Source organism: Equus quagga, unplaced genomic scaffold (genome assembly GCF_021613505.1).
Source record: "Equus quagga isolate Etosha38 unplaced genomic scaffold, UCLA_HA_Equagga_1.0 73442_RagTag, whole genome shotgun sequence".
Taxonomy (NCBI): Eukaryota; Metazoa; Chordata; class Mammalia; order Perissodactyla; family Equidae; genus Equus; species Equus quagga.
The window spans coordinates 4,269,054-4,283,850 of NW_025802777.1; the positions used below are offsets into that span (position 1 = coordinate 4,269,054).

General features: G+C 41.0%; 1 protein-coding gene across 1 annotated transcript in view; it reads right to left on the bottom strand.

Annotated features, from left to right (window-relative positions):
* Positions 1 to 1,992: 1,992 nt before the first annotated feature.
* LOC124234320 (SH3 domain-binding glutamic acid-rich protein-like) overlaps positions 1,993 to 14,797 on the bottom strand; it is a 49,234-nt gene continuing 36,429 nt past the window's right edge. The window contains exons 6-8 of the mRNA XM_046651635.1: positions 10,711 to 10,740; positions 6,037 to 6,172; positions 1,993 to 2,426 (exon numbers count right to left, since the gene is read on the bottom strand). Of these exons, the coding sequence (XP_046507591.1) occupies positions 6,071 to 6,172; positions 10,711 to 10,740 (132 nt within the window). The 3' untranslated portion in view covers positions 1,993 to 2,426; positions 6,037 to 6,070. The remainder of the gene's footprint in view (positions 2,427 to 6,036; positions 6,173 to 10,710; positions 10,741 to 14,797) is intronic.

The window sequence follows — 14,797 nt, forward strand, 5'->3', positions numbered from 1 at the left end:
CACTTGTGTAAGTTAATCGGTTTTTTAAAGAAAACATTTTTAATTATTCCTCAAGAACTTGGCAGGCAATACATTTCATTCTCTTTCTATACCTCTCGCATTTAATTGAGAAAACGAAGAACTGAGTGACAACCACAAACCATCCTTATCACACATCTTGGATCCTTGTACCAAACGAAGATTTCAACCCAAAGAATGGGAGGAAATCCCCCAGAGAGGAAAAAGGCAGGGTGGAGAAGGGAGCATGTATTCTTCAGTGGTTAGAATAATGCACTCAAATTTTTATGTAGTTTTTTTCAAATTAAAAAATAAAAAAGAAACAGTTACTCCAAACGCTTAGGCTTTCTGTAGACTAAGAAATCAAACTCTTTGAACCTCTATTAGCTTCAGATCATCAAATAATTATTCCATTTATCTGGTCTTTTCTCCTTTTTTGCAAAATGATTTGCTTATTCACTTGAGTTTTTCTTTAGAGTTATTCTTTTTTACATATTCCCAATGCTGTTTAGTTTCTAGAAACTTCCTATATTGATAAAGCATGTGGATTTTTTTAACTATATTTTGCTATCGCACAGTCTATATTTGGGGACTTTCCTCACTGGGCCACTGGACCCGCTAGCCACTGAAGGTTAGAGTGACAGGTGACACCGAATCTGGTAGAGAACTGAGGCCAGGTATATGGTATTATTGATCTAAGTTATTTTTGCATTTTAATAGTAGTTTAGAGAAAATGAAATGTGAAAATAAAAATACTCTCCTAGAATGCTAATTTTCTGACTACAGAATGACACTGTGAGAAGAAATTAATTTAATTTAAATAAGTAGTCTATTGTTATCTTTGCTCATTATTTGCGCCAATATTTATTTTCACTTTAAAACAGGAGAAATACGAGGAAAATTGGCACCTAGCTAAATAAATCTATCTCCTTCCTCCTCGAGCACAGAAGAGCTAAAAGTCAGCCGAAGAACAGCAAAAGCTGAAGGCCTATTTGTGCGTGGAGCTGCTGGGAAAATTGTGTATGCTTTTTAGATAGGACATAACTTCATGCAATGAGGTAAAAAAACAGAAATTAATTTTTAATTATATGTTTCCATTTCACTGTAGTCTCTCACCTTATTTTTAGCAAAGGGAGAAACGTTTTCAAAGTAGTCGATTTGGAACAAAACAATCTTAATTCTCTTCATAATGCCTCTTTGTTACTAGGGTAACGAGAAAAGAGCTGTTTCCCAGAGTTCATGTGACCCACACGACTTCTGCCACTGCAGAATACATTCCCAAACGACCCAACAGGCTTAGCTGCAAGATCAATAGGCAGACTCAGGAGAGGAAAAGTTTACGGCCACTCCAAGTTGAACTGCCATGATTGTTATTAAATAGGAAAACAGCAAGGAGAGGAGCTCTTCTGACAGTGCAGAAGCAATGTTTGCTGCAAGAAAAATACAAACAATAGCAATTACGCAGAGAGGGGAGGAATGTCGATAATCTGAGGTGGCACAGGTGAGCAGAGAAACGCTTCAAACCTACCTGGGGAACAAGTCCTCGGGGCTGGACCGGCTCTTGGTGAACAGACACTCTGCATCAGGAGGCAAAATTACAGTAACGGGCTCTCCATGTAGCAGCGAGGCTGCAAATCAATCAAGGGCAGAAGGAACCGAAGCAGCCACTCCCTTCAGCTCAGAAATATGCAAACGGCATTGGGTGGCAAATTTCTTCATCTTTACCATCATCCCTACACATGTGGGTGACAGAGTTACATTTCGATAAGGCTTCAAAGATCATGCACACAGTGGTGTGTGTGACACAAAACATGACGTAACAAGATGATCAGCGTCATTTGAAAACGTGGACCAAATAATCAGGGCAACCAAAAGCATCCGTCCAATGCAGCCAGAAGTTCCGCTGAGGATTCAGACGTGGCCACAGACAGATTGAGTCCGGGCATCTAAAAAGAAGGGACTATAAATACAGAAATAATGCTCTTTGGGACAAGATATTTGCTATTAATCTTTATTGGTATGACTATTCTCTGGAAAGCCCTTCGTTTGCAAAGCTAATTCTGAGACAAGGAGCATAAGGCACATACAAAGAAATACTTTTGTCATATCACAAAGAGAAGTTCTCTACTTTGAAATCACTTTTTTCAGGGTATTAGTAAGAAGGTCTATTCATGCAGAGCAAATAAAAATAATAAGCAAAGGCCAGAAATGTCAGGCACATGAAGGTATGTATGTGTCGTCTTCACATTTAATTTCGTGTTGATATAATTAAGTAGATATATCGGTGTACATCTAACCATGTCAGATAGTACAATTCCTCGGTGAACCCCGGATGTGCTGAGAGAAGGGTGCTAGCTTTGGGCCAAAGCATTTGGTTGAGTTTGGTTTGTGGGGAGATAGTTGAAATGTTGCTTCATGCCTTGGGTTTTCTAAAAGAAAGAGAAAATATTAGGGAAAAGACTGTTACAGAGAGATAGAGAATGTTTACCACAATATTCATTATTTAACATGCGATATAGGGAATGACAAATAAAAATGGCAAGTAATAGGATATATTGGAATATATGAGGAAGCCATTTGATGTAAACCTAATTCGGCCTGACCTTGTCTTTCCAAAAGGGCCTGACCAAGGCCATTGAGCATGCATTGTATATCTGCTTTAGAGATTCCCTATGGCAAGAGCAAAAGGCCCTTGAGATAAAGGTGCAACTTCCCTCCCCCTCCTAACGTTGGCGTCTCCTTAAGGATTAAGCATCTTTCCTTAGGCTAGAAGCTGATTGCTGCGCTCACCTGTGACCACCCAGCTGGAGACAATAGACTTGCCTCCTGCTACCGCCCACCAAGATAGCAGACCCACTACCTGCTGTGCCCATCAAGCGCTGTGCCAACAGGGCAATCTTGTGACTATTGTGGGAGGGACATTTCAATCCTATGTGAAACACCCTCTTTGAGGGTATATAACCACCCTTATACCCCCACTTCTTTGGAGTACTCTGTTCCTTTGTGGAAAGACTCTCCTGGGTTATAATCCTAAAATTTAAGCTCAGAATAAACTCACCCAAATTTTCATTTATAGATTGGTTATGGATTATTTTCGTCGACAGGAAGTATTGCCTTTTATTCTATAAATCACTACTCATCGTTTGTTCCTAAGTGTAAAGAAAGGAAATTAAACTTTTCTTGTGGAAAACCAGACCAGGTTTATATCCTTTCTCCGAACCAGCACATATAAACTCCTTAAGAGAGTCAGCCTCTCCGATTCTTGTTTCCCCACTGCATCTTCACAGAAAACGGAGAGGCTGGACTTACAGCTTAGTCCTGGAGGAGGAAATTTTCATTGGCCATCGCTACTCTAGAGGACAGTGAATTAAGTAGCAGCCCTTTGGGAAGTAGAATTCAGTCTCACACTATATATATATTTCTCCCAGGGCATCAACTTAGCATCAATTTCAAACACGGGAAATGAGAATTCTTTCATAGTTCTATTCATTGCCATGTTCTCCCTAACACTATTTTTTCAAATAAAATGCCTGGCATATTCATGAGCTATGAGATGGATTTGTCTGTGGAAGCTGGATGCTTTGCTGAATGCCTGATTGCACTGCCATGTTGCATTTTCAAGGATATGGACTGTGTTCCGGGGTCAGGGGTCTGATTCACTCCTTCACTGGCAGGCACTTTGGCCTCACAACAAACCGCTATGGACTGGCTTCCAAACTAGAAGGCATCAGAGAAACAGGCAAAAGGTGCAGGCACAGCCATATTTGCCCTTTTTTTTTAAGGCAGCCTATAAAGCCATCTGGCCACATGAAGGATTCTAAGCTGTGCCATTCCACAAGCAGCATTTTGTTATAATTACCACATTAAAACTGCATAATTTTTTTTATTGGGGTCACATTGGTTTCTAACATTTAAAATTGCATAATTTTTAAAGAACTTGACAAGCAACATGAATAGAAACGGATTTAAACAGTACCTATGAGTCCTTTACTGTTTGGGGGTGTTTTGGTATAAGGGTAAATATCAGCATATTTTCCTTTTCCACCATTCTTCAGATAGAATTTCTAAAAGTAAACTTGCCGATTTTCTTTTTCAAAAATGGGTCCCAACCCATTCCTTAGATATGGGATTAGGGACACTAATTTGACTGACGACAGACTTCTCAATAGTAACAACAGAAAAAGACTTAAAACGAAATAAATGAGATCACTTCCAAAATAACCATCATTAGGCTTTTTTAAAAATTATTATTTTTTAATCTAGTTTCTTTTCTTTTTTTAATGCTTTTTTTGGTGAGGAAGATTGGTCCTGAGCTAACTACTGTTACCAATCTTCCTCCTTTTTTTTTCTCCCCAAAGCCCCAGTACATATCCCAGTTGTAGGTCATTCTAGTTCCTCTATGTGGGATGCCACCGCAGAATGGCTTGATGAGCACTGTGCAGGTCCGTGCCCAGGATTCAAATCGGCGAACCCCAGGCACCGTCAAAGCAGAGCGCAAACTTAACCCCTCGGCCATGGGACCAGCCCCTCATTGGGCCTTAAAGTAGAGGTCTCTGTGTCCAGAACGTGAAAGAGACCACCTACGAAAACATCAAACGACGGGCTGGACTTTGCTCTGTAATTTAAATAAATGAACGATGAAACTTTCATGGCCCAGTAATAAATTGTGATGGCTACTCTCACCAGCTCCTAAAAAGCGATTTCCTAAAAATACATTAATTGTTTTTCTTATATTAGCTTTCTAGTTACAAGTGTTAAGTATATAAGTGGGGAGAGTCACACTATTTGAGTTGGTCTTCGGGACACAGAGCAGTGCGGTGCCAATCTTCACAAAGCACGGGGCGGGGGGGTTCTTTTTCCTTCTCCAACTGAGCCCTGTGCCCACCTTCACCAGACAGGCTCCGATTTATCACAGAGCTTTGCTGGAGACCTACTGTGTGCTTCAACGCTTATTCCCTCATTCTCTCCTCCTTCTCTCCTCCCCAATGTCAACAGCCCAAAAATCTGTCCTGTGTGTTCCAGCGGAGACATAATATGGACAGTAAGGAGACTAAAACAAAATGTTTAATTTGAATTTGAATTTTTAAAAGGACCCCAATAGCACCAGAGCAAACTATAAACTTCACTGCCCTGGAGAATAAACTGCTGCCTCAAATTTGGTTGCAAAGTTGAATAATATTAATAATAGTACACCATTTACATAGCTATTTGCTAAATGTCTGGTAAAACCAGCTATTTTTATAGCACATAATGATCTTTAGATGTTGTCACACATCCCATCTATCTGTATGGCCCACAACATTTGAGTACGTCCCCCAGGTCCTCAATATCCACTATCATTAGACACTATCATTATCAATATATTGACACGGCACTTGCCACACTGTTAAGAATCACCTAATTATTTCTCATCGTCAGTAGAAGTTTACAACTGCAAGGCAGCAAGCGTACTTGTCCAAGGTTCCTAAAGCGACTTCCCCCTATTCCATGCCGTTTCTACACGAGTGTTCCGGTTAATATTGAATAAATGAAAAGGTACCATCAAGCACTTATCACTAAATCTCTAGCAGCCATATATTCCTTCATGAACAACAGCCAGCTTTGTGATTTTCAGGCTGTAATGTATGGCCATCATTATGAGCGTGGATTGTCATTCCCCTGCAGATATGCAAGTACACTGGTCAGCAGAGGAGTCTGTGCAATAGGGTGCTAACAACAGAACATTTCCTGTGCCTTCACTTAAATGACAGTCACAGAGAGAAAGAGGACGAAATAGGTACAAAACAAACTCTTCCTGGCCCCAAAGCTACACTTTTTCTTGGAAATCATATCAATCACAGCCTTCCACGCCCTAGTGTACAAGAAAAGGGTCCGACAGAGTTCACCAGCGCTGTGATTCCAGAAAGGGGCGTCCCAGGGCCTTGGGAAGACAGACCGATAGACCTGCGTTTGAATCCACTTCTCCTATTACCGAGTGAAATGTAATATAGACCGCACACTGTAATAAACAGGTTTTCAACCCCAGATTTATGCAGCTACCTGGAAAAGTTGGAGAAATCGAGCATGAAAAGACCTAAGAGTCGTCTTCTTCTTCTCCTGGCTCCTCCTCTTCTCCTTGTTCAGCTTCCTCTTCCTCCCCGTCCCCTTCTGCTCCCTCCTCGGTTACTTCTTTCGTCTTATTTTAACAAAAATTACATTATTATCGAGAAGTGTAAGGGTCAACAGACACAGTGAGGGAAGGGATAGAAAATCTCAGGCTAGAGTTGAGGGCCTCCCACACCTCCTACCCAACACACCTACCACACACCCAACACACACCCAACACATACACAACACACCACACATAACATATATGCAACACACACCAAATACACACACACAGAGCACATCTACCATACACAACACAACACACACACACACAACACATATACAACATAACACGCATACAACACAAAACATACATACAACACACAACAAACAAAAACAATGCACACAACATACATGCCACACACAGACATCATCTTTCTGAACACAGAGCCCGCAATCTGGACTGGTGATGCAGAGCAGTACGTTATTCTAACGAGTTTCATGATTTCTCTTCAGCATACAGTCTTTGCTCATATTAACAGATCACTGTCATCAAATCATCTTCAAACAATTCAGAAGGCAGTTAGAAGAATAAAATACAAAAAGAATCTCAGCAAATAGAATTTTCTCAGAAGGGAGGAAGCTTTTAAATTTACAAGCTGGCGATATTTTGTTAGAACTAGCTAATTTCTTCAAGCCAAAGTTATCGGCAACATATACATTTAATCTAAAATTACTTCCAAATTAATAGTATGTTTGTCTTATTTTTATGCATAAAAATGAGATTTTTAGAAACAGAAGCTTGCCTGACAAGAAAGAAACTAAAGAAAGAATTATTGGAAGGCTATAACTTATAGATAATGAAAAATCACAGCATAAAGTAAGCTAGAAATAATCTTTAGGTCTGAGAATAGGGATTAGTTTGATAAGTAACATTACATAATGAAGTAGATCTATACTTACTGCCACTCCCAAAAAAATATAGATAGACTACACAAAAAAAGTAGATTACAGAAGAGTATTCAGCAAGGTTTGATGACTATGTGTGTGTGAGTGCGTGCATGACGTGTGCGTGTGCGTGTGCAGTTAGTGGTTATCTCTGGGTAACAGGGTTAGAAGCTATTTTTATTTTCTTCTTTCATCTGTATTTTCTATAAAGATCATGAATTATTTTGTAATTTCAAAAATCAACAGAAGTTTCTTTGGGGGGTTTCTTTTGACATTTGGGACCCTCTTTAATGTTGATGACCATCCACAGAAACACCCAGATAATACATGTGACTTTTGGTAAATTATTCTCCCTACCCTTGAGCTCTCCATTTTAATTTAGCTCTCTGATTAGTATTTTAAAATGATTAATTCAAAAATGTTCAAAAACAACATTCTTAAAACTCTTGATTACAATGAAAGGAACAGATTTAGCTGAGGGGAGGGAATCCAAGAATGTCACTTTGGACCCGCCCTTAGAATTCACTAACATTCTCTGAACTGATTCATCTACACATTCCCATGATTAGGTCCCTATTAGGGTTTAAATTTAAAACTCCCCACATCCCAACTGATAAACAGCAGATTCAACAGGCAAACAGCCGAGTGAGAATCTCAATTCTGCTTCATTTTGACATGTAACGCCTCTTCCACCCTGTGAGCCATACGAAAATAGCATGCTGATCTTGCAGTGCTGAATTAATGAAAATTACCATAAAGCTCTTTATAATGAATCCTCCCCAATCCCTATTAGGAAGCAAAACAAAATTTCTCAAACAAGAAAAAGATCATTCTTTGAAGTTGGAATGTTTCAATATGCAGGAAAGGAATGGGAAAGAGAGGACTCCTTTGTGAAAACTGAAACGGAGTTTAAGAGCTCCCTCCATCTCTGCATTTGCTCTCTCTCCCTGCTTATTTCCCATTACTCATTTCAATCACCAAAAGAAAATCAAGGGCTTTCTTTTTTAACCAAACACAGGTTCTTAATGTAAAGTAAACGTTATTGTCTTTGAAATTAGATGGACTTTCTATGACGAGCAGCAAAACAGGAGGAGTCCTTGTAATCGACCTCCATTTGACAATGCATCGGATCACCTAGAATGTAGGTTCTAATCCAGTGGTTCTCAGACTTGACAGAGCACCACAGCCACCTGACGGGCTTGTGAAAATACAGTCTGCTGGGCTCCACCTCAGAGTTTCTGATTCCTGACATCTGGGAGCAGGCCTGAAAATGTGTATTTCTAGGGGTTCCCAGGTGAAGTTGATGCTGCTGCTCTAGGAACCCCACTTTGAGAACCCCTGCTAGAGTCTGTATTCTCTCTCTTAAATTATGCTGATGGATAACCAGAGCAGGGTGAGCACTTGCAACTGGCAGGTCTGGCATCACGACCCACCGAATTCTTCATTTACCAGCGTGGGTTATGTAAGTTCCCACATTTGTGTCCCATTGGAATTGCATAACTTAAATAAACAGCATGGAAATCAGTAAATATGAACATGAAAAGAACGTTTTTTTCTATGTAAACTTAATGCAATACTTGGGGAAAACCCAATACATGTAAGTCACCTTAAAAACTTGTCATCAAATGAGGTGCCAAAAAAGTTGGGTGACAGGGAAGGCTCATAAAATTTGGAGAGATTATGTAGCCAGACTGCTTTGCAGGTGTCTTTAAACTTCTGCTCTATTTTAAAGAAACCAGAACTGGAATTTCTAGATGGACAAATGACTATGTTTATGTTAGAAAGACAATAGGTAATTCTAATCATCGGACTCTGGTGAAAAGGTCTTTGTCTAGCATCAAAAAAATTGGCAGTATATATACGTTTACATATTTCAAGTCTAAATGTTTAAGGCCCCTACGTTATCATGATTTACCACTTTAACTGACTTCTTCAATTGGTCAAACAACCTCCAGTTCCAAAGAAGGCGTAGGAGGTCTTCTTCTGCACTGGGGATGTTGGTTATTATTTAAGCATAGACTCTATAAACAAACACATCAGCCAGTCCAACGACAGTTTAAATTACACGCGAGGAGAAATTTTATTGCTTTAAATTTTATCCTTAGTATTGTTTTCTAATTTTTCTTTTAATGTTATAATTGCACTTTTAAATCTTACGTACTCAGCACTCACAATTTTTGAATAGGTTCTTCTAATTTTGTATACTCCTTAACCTTTTATCCTGCTTCTCTTCTATTTCAGTTCTTCTTATTCTGCCCTTATTCACTTAAGACATTTCTTTCTTAAATTCTTCATCTTTGTGAATATATATGTTTCTTTTACATTCCTAATTTGAATTCTTTTTATAGTCTTTTCTTTCTTGTTGCTAGTGTTTCCTCTCATGGCCATTGTAGGGACAGCAAAGAGGAAGGCTAAGCCCCAAACAGGAAGTGAAGGCTGATGCATCTCGATATGATCTCTCATGCCTGTCAGTCCTGGCTCCTAAAATGAAGGCTCTCAACCTCAGCTCCATCAGACAACCTGAAGGCGTGCCAGCGCCCAGTCCTGGAGGGTCTGATTCACCGGCTGATGGAGGCAGGCTTCTGGAGGGTCCAAAAACACCACGGGTGATTCTAATGCACACACACACAGGGGATGAGAACCACTGTTCTAATATAACCTCAAGTTGGGGAGGCAGGTTCAAAGTTCTTCCCAAATCAATAATGCTCTCTCTGGATAGATCGCCACCAGAAACCCTGGAACCGTGGGGTTTCTTAATGTCATACATCTTCCAGAGACTTAATAATGAGCTGCATGTTTAAACTTCATGGTGTCTAAGACCTAAAAGATGCAAGACCTAAAATTAAGACTCAATATTGTGTGCTGCCCTGACATCTGGTAAAATCAGGAAGGCCTGAAATGGCTTAATCACTAGTTCCCCTCCCACTCTGCTCCTGCAGATTAGGTCTCCTATAGGACCAACCCTTCTCAACAAGGGACTAGGCACAGTGCCTGCGTACCCCTCGGAAGTATTCAAACAAGCCTATCACATCCTCCTTGGGAACCAGGGGACACCTCATCCTCTTGTTCCTACAAAGCCTGCCTCCTGTCATCTCTGGTTGTTCATGCTGTTCCCAAGCACAATCCTCGTGTGGCCCTGAACTGTGCAGATGTCCTCCTCCCCTGGGCTTTGAGAATATGTGACTAATAAACGACTGCCAATCCCATCTATCCACTGTCAGGTGTTGTGTATCAACCAGCCCCATAACCGTAAAGAGGGAATCACTCCCGCACCAATGATGTGAACAGGAGGTGACCATAACACCACCACCAAGCACCATGCAAGCTGCATAAACTGTGTGCTATTCAATGGGGTGGGAAGGAGGAATGGAGAAGAAGTCTCTACCTAGTGACCTGGCCCCACGTGGTCGGACGTCACTGAAGACACCTTCACCATAGGAGGCTCAGAAAAAAATCCATAGCCAAGCCCTATTTCTCTACCCACCTCCCTTTGATAAATTTATCTGTCTCCAACTTATTTTATTTGTCTTCTCAGCAGTCTAAAGGAGGATATTCTGGGAGCGTGGGTTGCATCAGCTTCTTTATACCATGAAGAACAAGGAGAATGTGGCTAAAGCTGCAATTCTCTCACGTCAAAGGTGTTTTTATTAAGTGCAACTGTTAAATATGTTACTGTACCTCTTCCGTTGCTGTCTCTGCCTCTTCTTCCTTAGTTCCAAAGTAAAAATTAAAGAAAAAATATAAATTCACATAAATATTAAGTTGAATCTAAAAATTAAGTGAACTATAATAAATGCATGTTCATCAAAATGAAATACATTATTTATCGATAAAATATATGTATAGCAAAGATACGATAACTCAGCAATGCCTACTTATTTCATGCATTATATCTCAAGCTCTTGGAATATTATGAGATTAAGACATTTTTCCATCACTCATATGCCTGAGACAATAAACTTATTTAATACTACTGCTTAATTCTACGTTTAATTCTTTCTCTATATCTAAAGCATATTGCAGATCTATAGAGAGATCCAGTAAAATTCAGACCATATATGTAAGCAGTTAGAAAACTGGAACAAAACTCTATCTTTTCTACCTTTATGTCCTTATAAGTATGCCTTTATTTCAGCTTTGAACCTATTAATAAAAGTAGATCAAAAACTTTCCTCCATCAGAACAAAATGATGACATTTCTGAACCATGTATTATTTAAACACAGATTTACGGTTAAAGAGAGAAACTTGCAAGGTAAGAGAGGGTGAGACCATCGCAGGCTCAAACAGGTCTCCACTCGGCCAACCCACTGGAATTTCTATTTCCTCAGATCAAAGAAACAGAACTAGACTATATCTCCTAAAAATGCAAGGAAATAGGAGCTTTTCCATCCCTTCCCAAAATGGCCCTAAGATAAAGCTTTCTGGGAGCAGAGTACCACAACTGCTTTAATGAAGTGGAGAGATGCAGTTCTAAAGAGCAGGCCCTAAAACTTCCGAAGGCCTTGCAACTCAGGCAGTGAGCTCGTGGCATCTTGGACTGCGGGCATGGAGAGCAATCTTGCAGCTGAGTATATGCTATCACCCAGTCCCTTCTTTGGACAGACGAGGACACCAAGACCACAAAGTTAAGCAATTGGCCAAAAGTCACAGGAGAAGTAAGCAACACAGTCAGGACTTGCTTCAAGGCTCCTGGTTCCTAATTGAGTATCCTTCCTACTCCACCATGCTGCCTCTCAAGATTAGTAACAGAAAAGGCAAAATCATGGAAGGCCAGTGATAGAGGACCCACCACACTGCCGCATTCCCTGGCCCAGCCTCCTGTTCTTGGCCAGTTCCAGAACAATACTCTCAGATCTCTGAGGTTGGCATAGAAAATGCAGAACATGAAAGTCTGATCCAGCTGGTCAAGGCTGAGTCAGCCCAAGAGGTTCTCCCAGCAACGAGAATCTCCAGACTAATCCTTACATTAAACACCACTGGCAACACACCAAGTTTTAGTGCTAAAACAATGTCCAGGAAAAGAGAGTCCTGCACTTGTTGCAAGATTCAGCAGTTGGTTTCTCAGCGAAGTGTTGACTGTACCTCTTTAATATTGCCTAATTCTGCTCATGCCTTGTCCCTCCCCTGCCATGACCACCACCTTCTTTCATCAGGGTTATGTTACCTCTAGTATTCCTCATCTCCAACTTGTTCCCCACATTGTAGCCAGAGATAGTGTTCTAAAAGACAAGAAACCATCCCATGCTACCCTTGTGTTTAAAAACTTCCATCCTTTCAAGATTAATCCATAATCCTTAGAATGGCTGAAAGGTCATCACAATCTGGCCTCTGTTTGCCTCTCTAGCCTCAACAGTCTTTATTTCAGCCATATGGATCACATGCAATTTTTGCACATTAGCCACACCTTCCAGGACACTGCTTAAAATACTGTTTTCAAGGAAGACTTTCCTGACTCATCAGGCTGAGTTAGGGGACCCCCTTATCTGCTCCCATAATCATCATTTACTTACTTGTCTCCCTGACTAGTCTGTGTACTCCCTGGGGCACAACCTGTGTTTTATTCATTTTTGGATCTCCAGGACCTAGCCACTGTCTGGAACCAAGGTGTAAGCTCAAAACATGTGTTAAGTGACTGGATAAATGAACATACAAAATCTGATATTAACTCTTGGATATCAAAAAACATTAATTTTCTTCTTATCCACTTGAGATCAAATTAAAATTCACAATACGCAACATAGAACTATCAACTACATAGAGTTTCACATTTTCTTGATCCAATTATTTGTATTAACTGTATTCAGCTGAAACAAATGCATTAACAAGATATGCACTATAAAAAACGGGGTTATCCTTAGAGCTAGCCTGGAGGGCAGTAGTGGGTTTTACAGAAATAAGTGCCAGTCTCAACTTTTACAGGTTAGCTAGCAGCAATTACCAAGGGACCTAGGACTCTTTATCAATATCTGAACTGACCTGAATTTCTTGAAAGAGACGTTAAAGAGAGAAAGTAATTGCTCAGAGAACTTATAAGCCTCAAATGGTCAAGTAAGCTTTGAAGAACCTTGGATATTACCATCACCAGCTCTACTAGCTCCCTGAGGGAGCAGGGACTTTGCCATTTTCATTGCTCCACCCTCAGTCTCTGGACTTCTGCCTGGCATGTGGCAGCACTCAATCTGTCAATAAAATGTTCAGTGAATGCATTTATGTATCCTACTCCTGCCTCAAGTCCCTCTTAGGAGGAGGTGGGATATATTAAGTAAGCAAGAACTTAAACTTTCATCCTTGGCTCACAGAATTATAAAGTATCAGAATTAGGCAGATCTTTAAAAGTCATCTACAAGTAATGTCAGCATCATGGTGGAGTGAGAGCTTCCCTTTGTCTCTCCCCTCTAAATCACAGCCAAACAGGCATCCACTGACCAAGAGAGGATTCCCTACATGGCACAACAGGATGCCTAAGAGATCCAGGCAGTTATATATCTGATGATGGGTGGACTGGACCCCGAGGAAGCAGTGGAACTAGGGAAGCAGCCCCCTCCCTCACCCCTGGTGGCAGCAATCCAGGATGCAGATCCTCCTGTAGCAGCCCATGAGACTGAGTGGAGGTGAGGGCAGCCCAATCCCACGCACCTGAACACCAGCAGGGTGGTAGCAGCCACACATGTACATACACCCAAGAGGTGGCAATAGCTTGCACACAAATGCCCAAGTGGTGGTAGCAACTGGGGACAGGCCCATGCTCACACAAACATGCCCAGGGCAGCAGTAGTGGTCAGCAGCAGCCCTGTGCATGTGTTCACAAAAACACCCCAGGGCAGTGGCCCCACATGCAGGTGGATGCCTGAGGGGTAGTGGCAGCAGCACAGTGGCAGGCCCACCCCATGATGGTTAGTAGGGCAGCAGCAAAGGGAGTAGCAAGACCCACACAACTGTGAGCAGACAGGGCAGGAGCACCCAGCCCCCAGTACAGGCACCTCTGACACTAACTCCACTGGCAGTGAGGGCTGCATACAAGTCCCCAGGTCCCCAGGCCCCCACCGGTGACAGCGGCACTTGTGAACCCAGTACCCCCAGCAACAGTGCAACCAGCACCCACAGACAACAGGAACAGCAACACAGGTGGTGCATGGGACAACAGCATCCGAGTCCATGGAGAGTCAGTGGAGGAACATGAGAGCCAGGTGACCAGAATAAAAGTAACCAAAGCCATACGCAAACAAGAGAAGGTGATTACTACCAGAAATGCGCCAGCAGAGGATCAATTCATCAAACACTGTGAAGAACTACAGTAACACTGCAGAACAGAAGGAAAATGACAACTCTCCAGAAACCAAACCAGAAGTCACAGAAGATTACAATCTAAATGATAGAGAATGCAAAATAGCTGTCACAAAGAAACTCAACAGGTTACAAGAAAACTCAGGAAAACAGTTCAATGAGCTCAGGAATAAAATTAATGAGTAGAAGGAATATTTCACCAAAGAGATTGAAGCTCTAAAAAAAAAAAAGAAAGAAATTCTGGAGATGAAGAATATAATCAATGAGATAAAAAAAATAATGTAGAAAGCATAAAAAATAGAGCAGACCTTATGGAGGAGAGAATTAGTGACCTCAAAGACAGAAATAAAGAAATGATTCAGGTGAAGGAGAGAGAACTAAATTTTTTTTTAATAAAGAAACTCTTTGAGAAATATATGACTCAATTAGGAAAAGTAACATAAGGATTATAGGTATCCCCGTGGGAGAAGTGAGGGAGA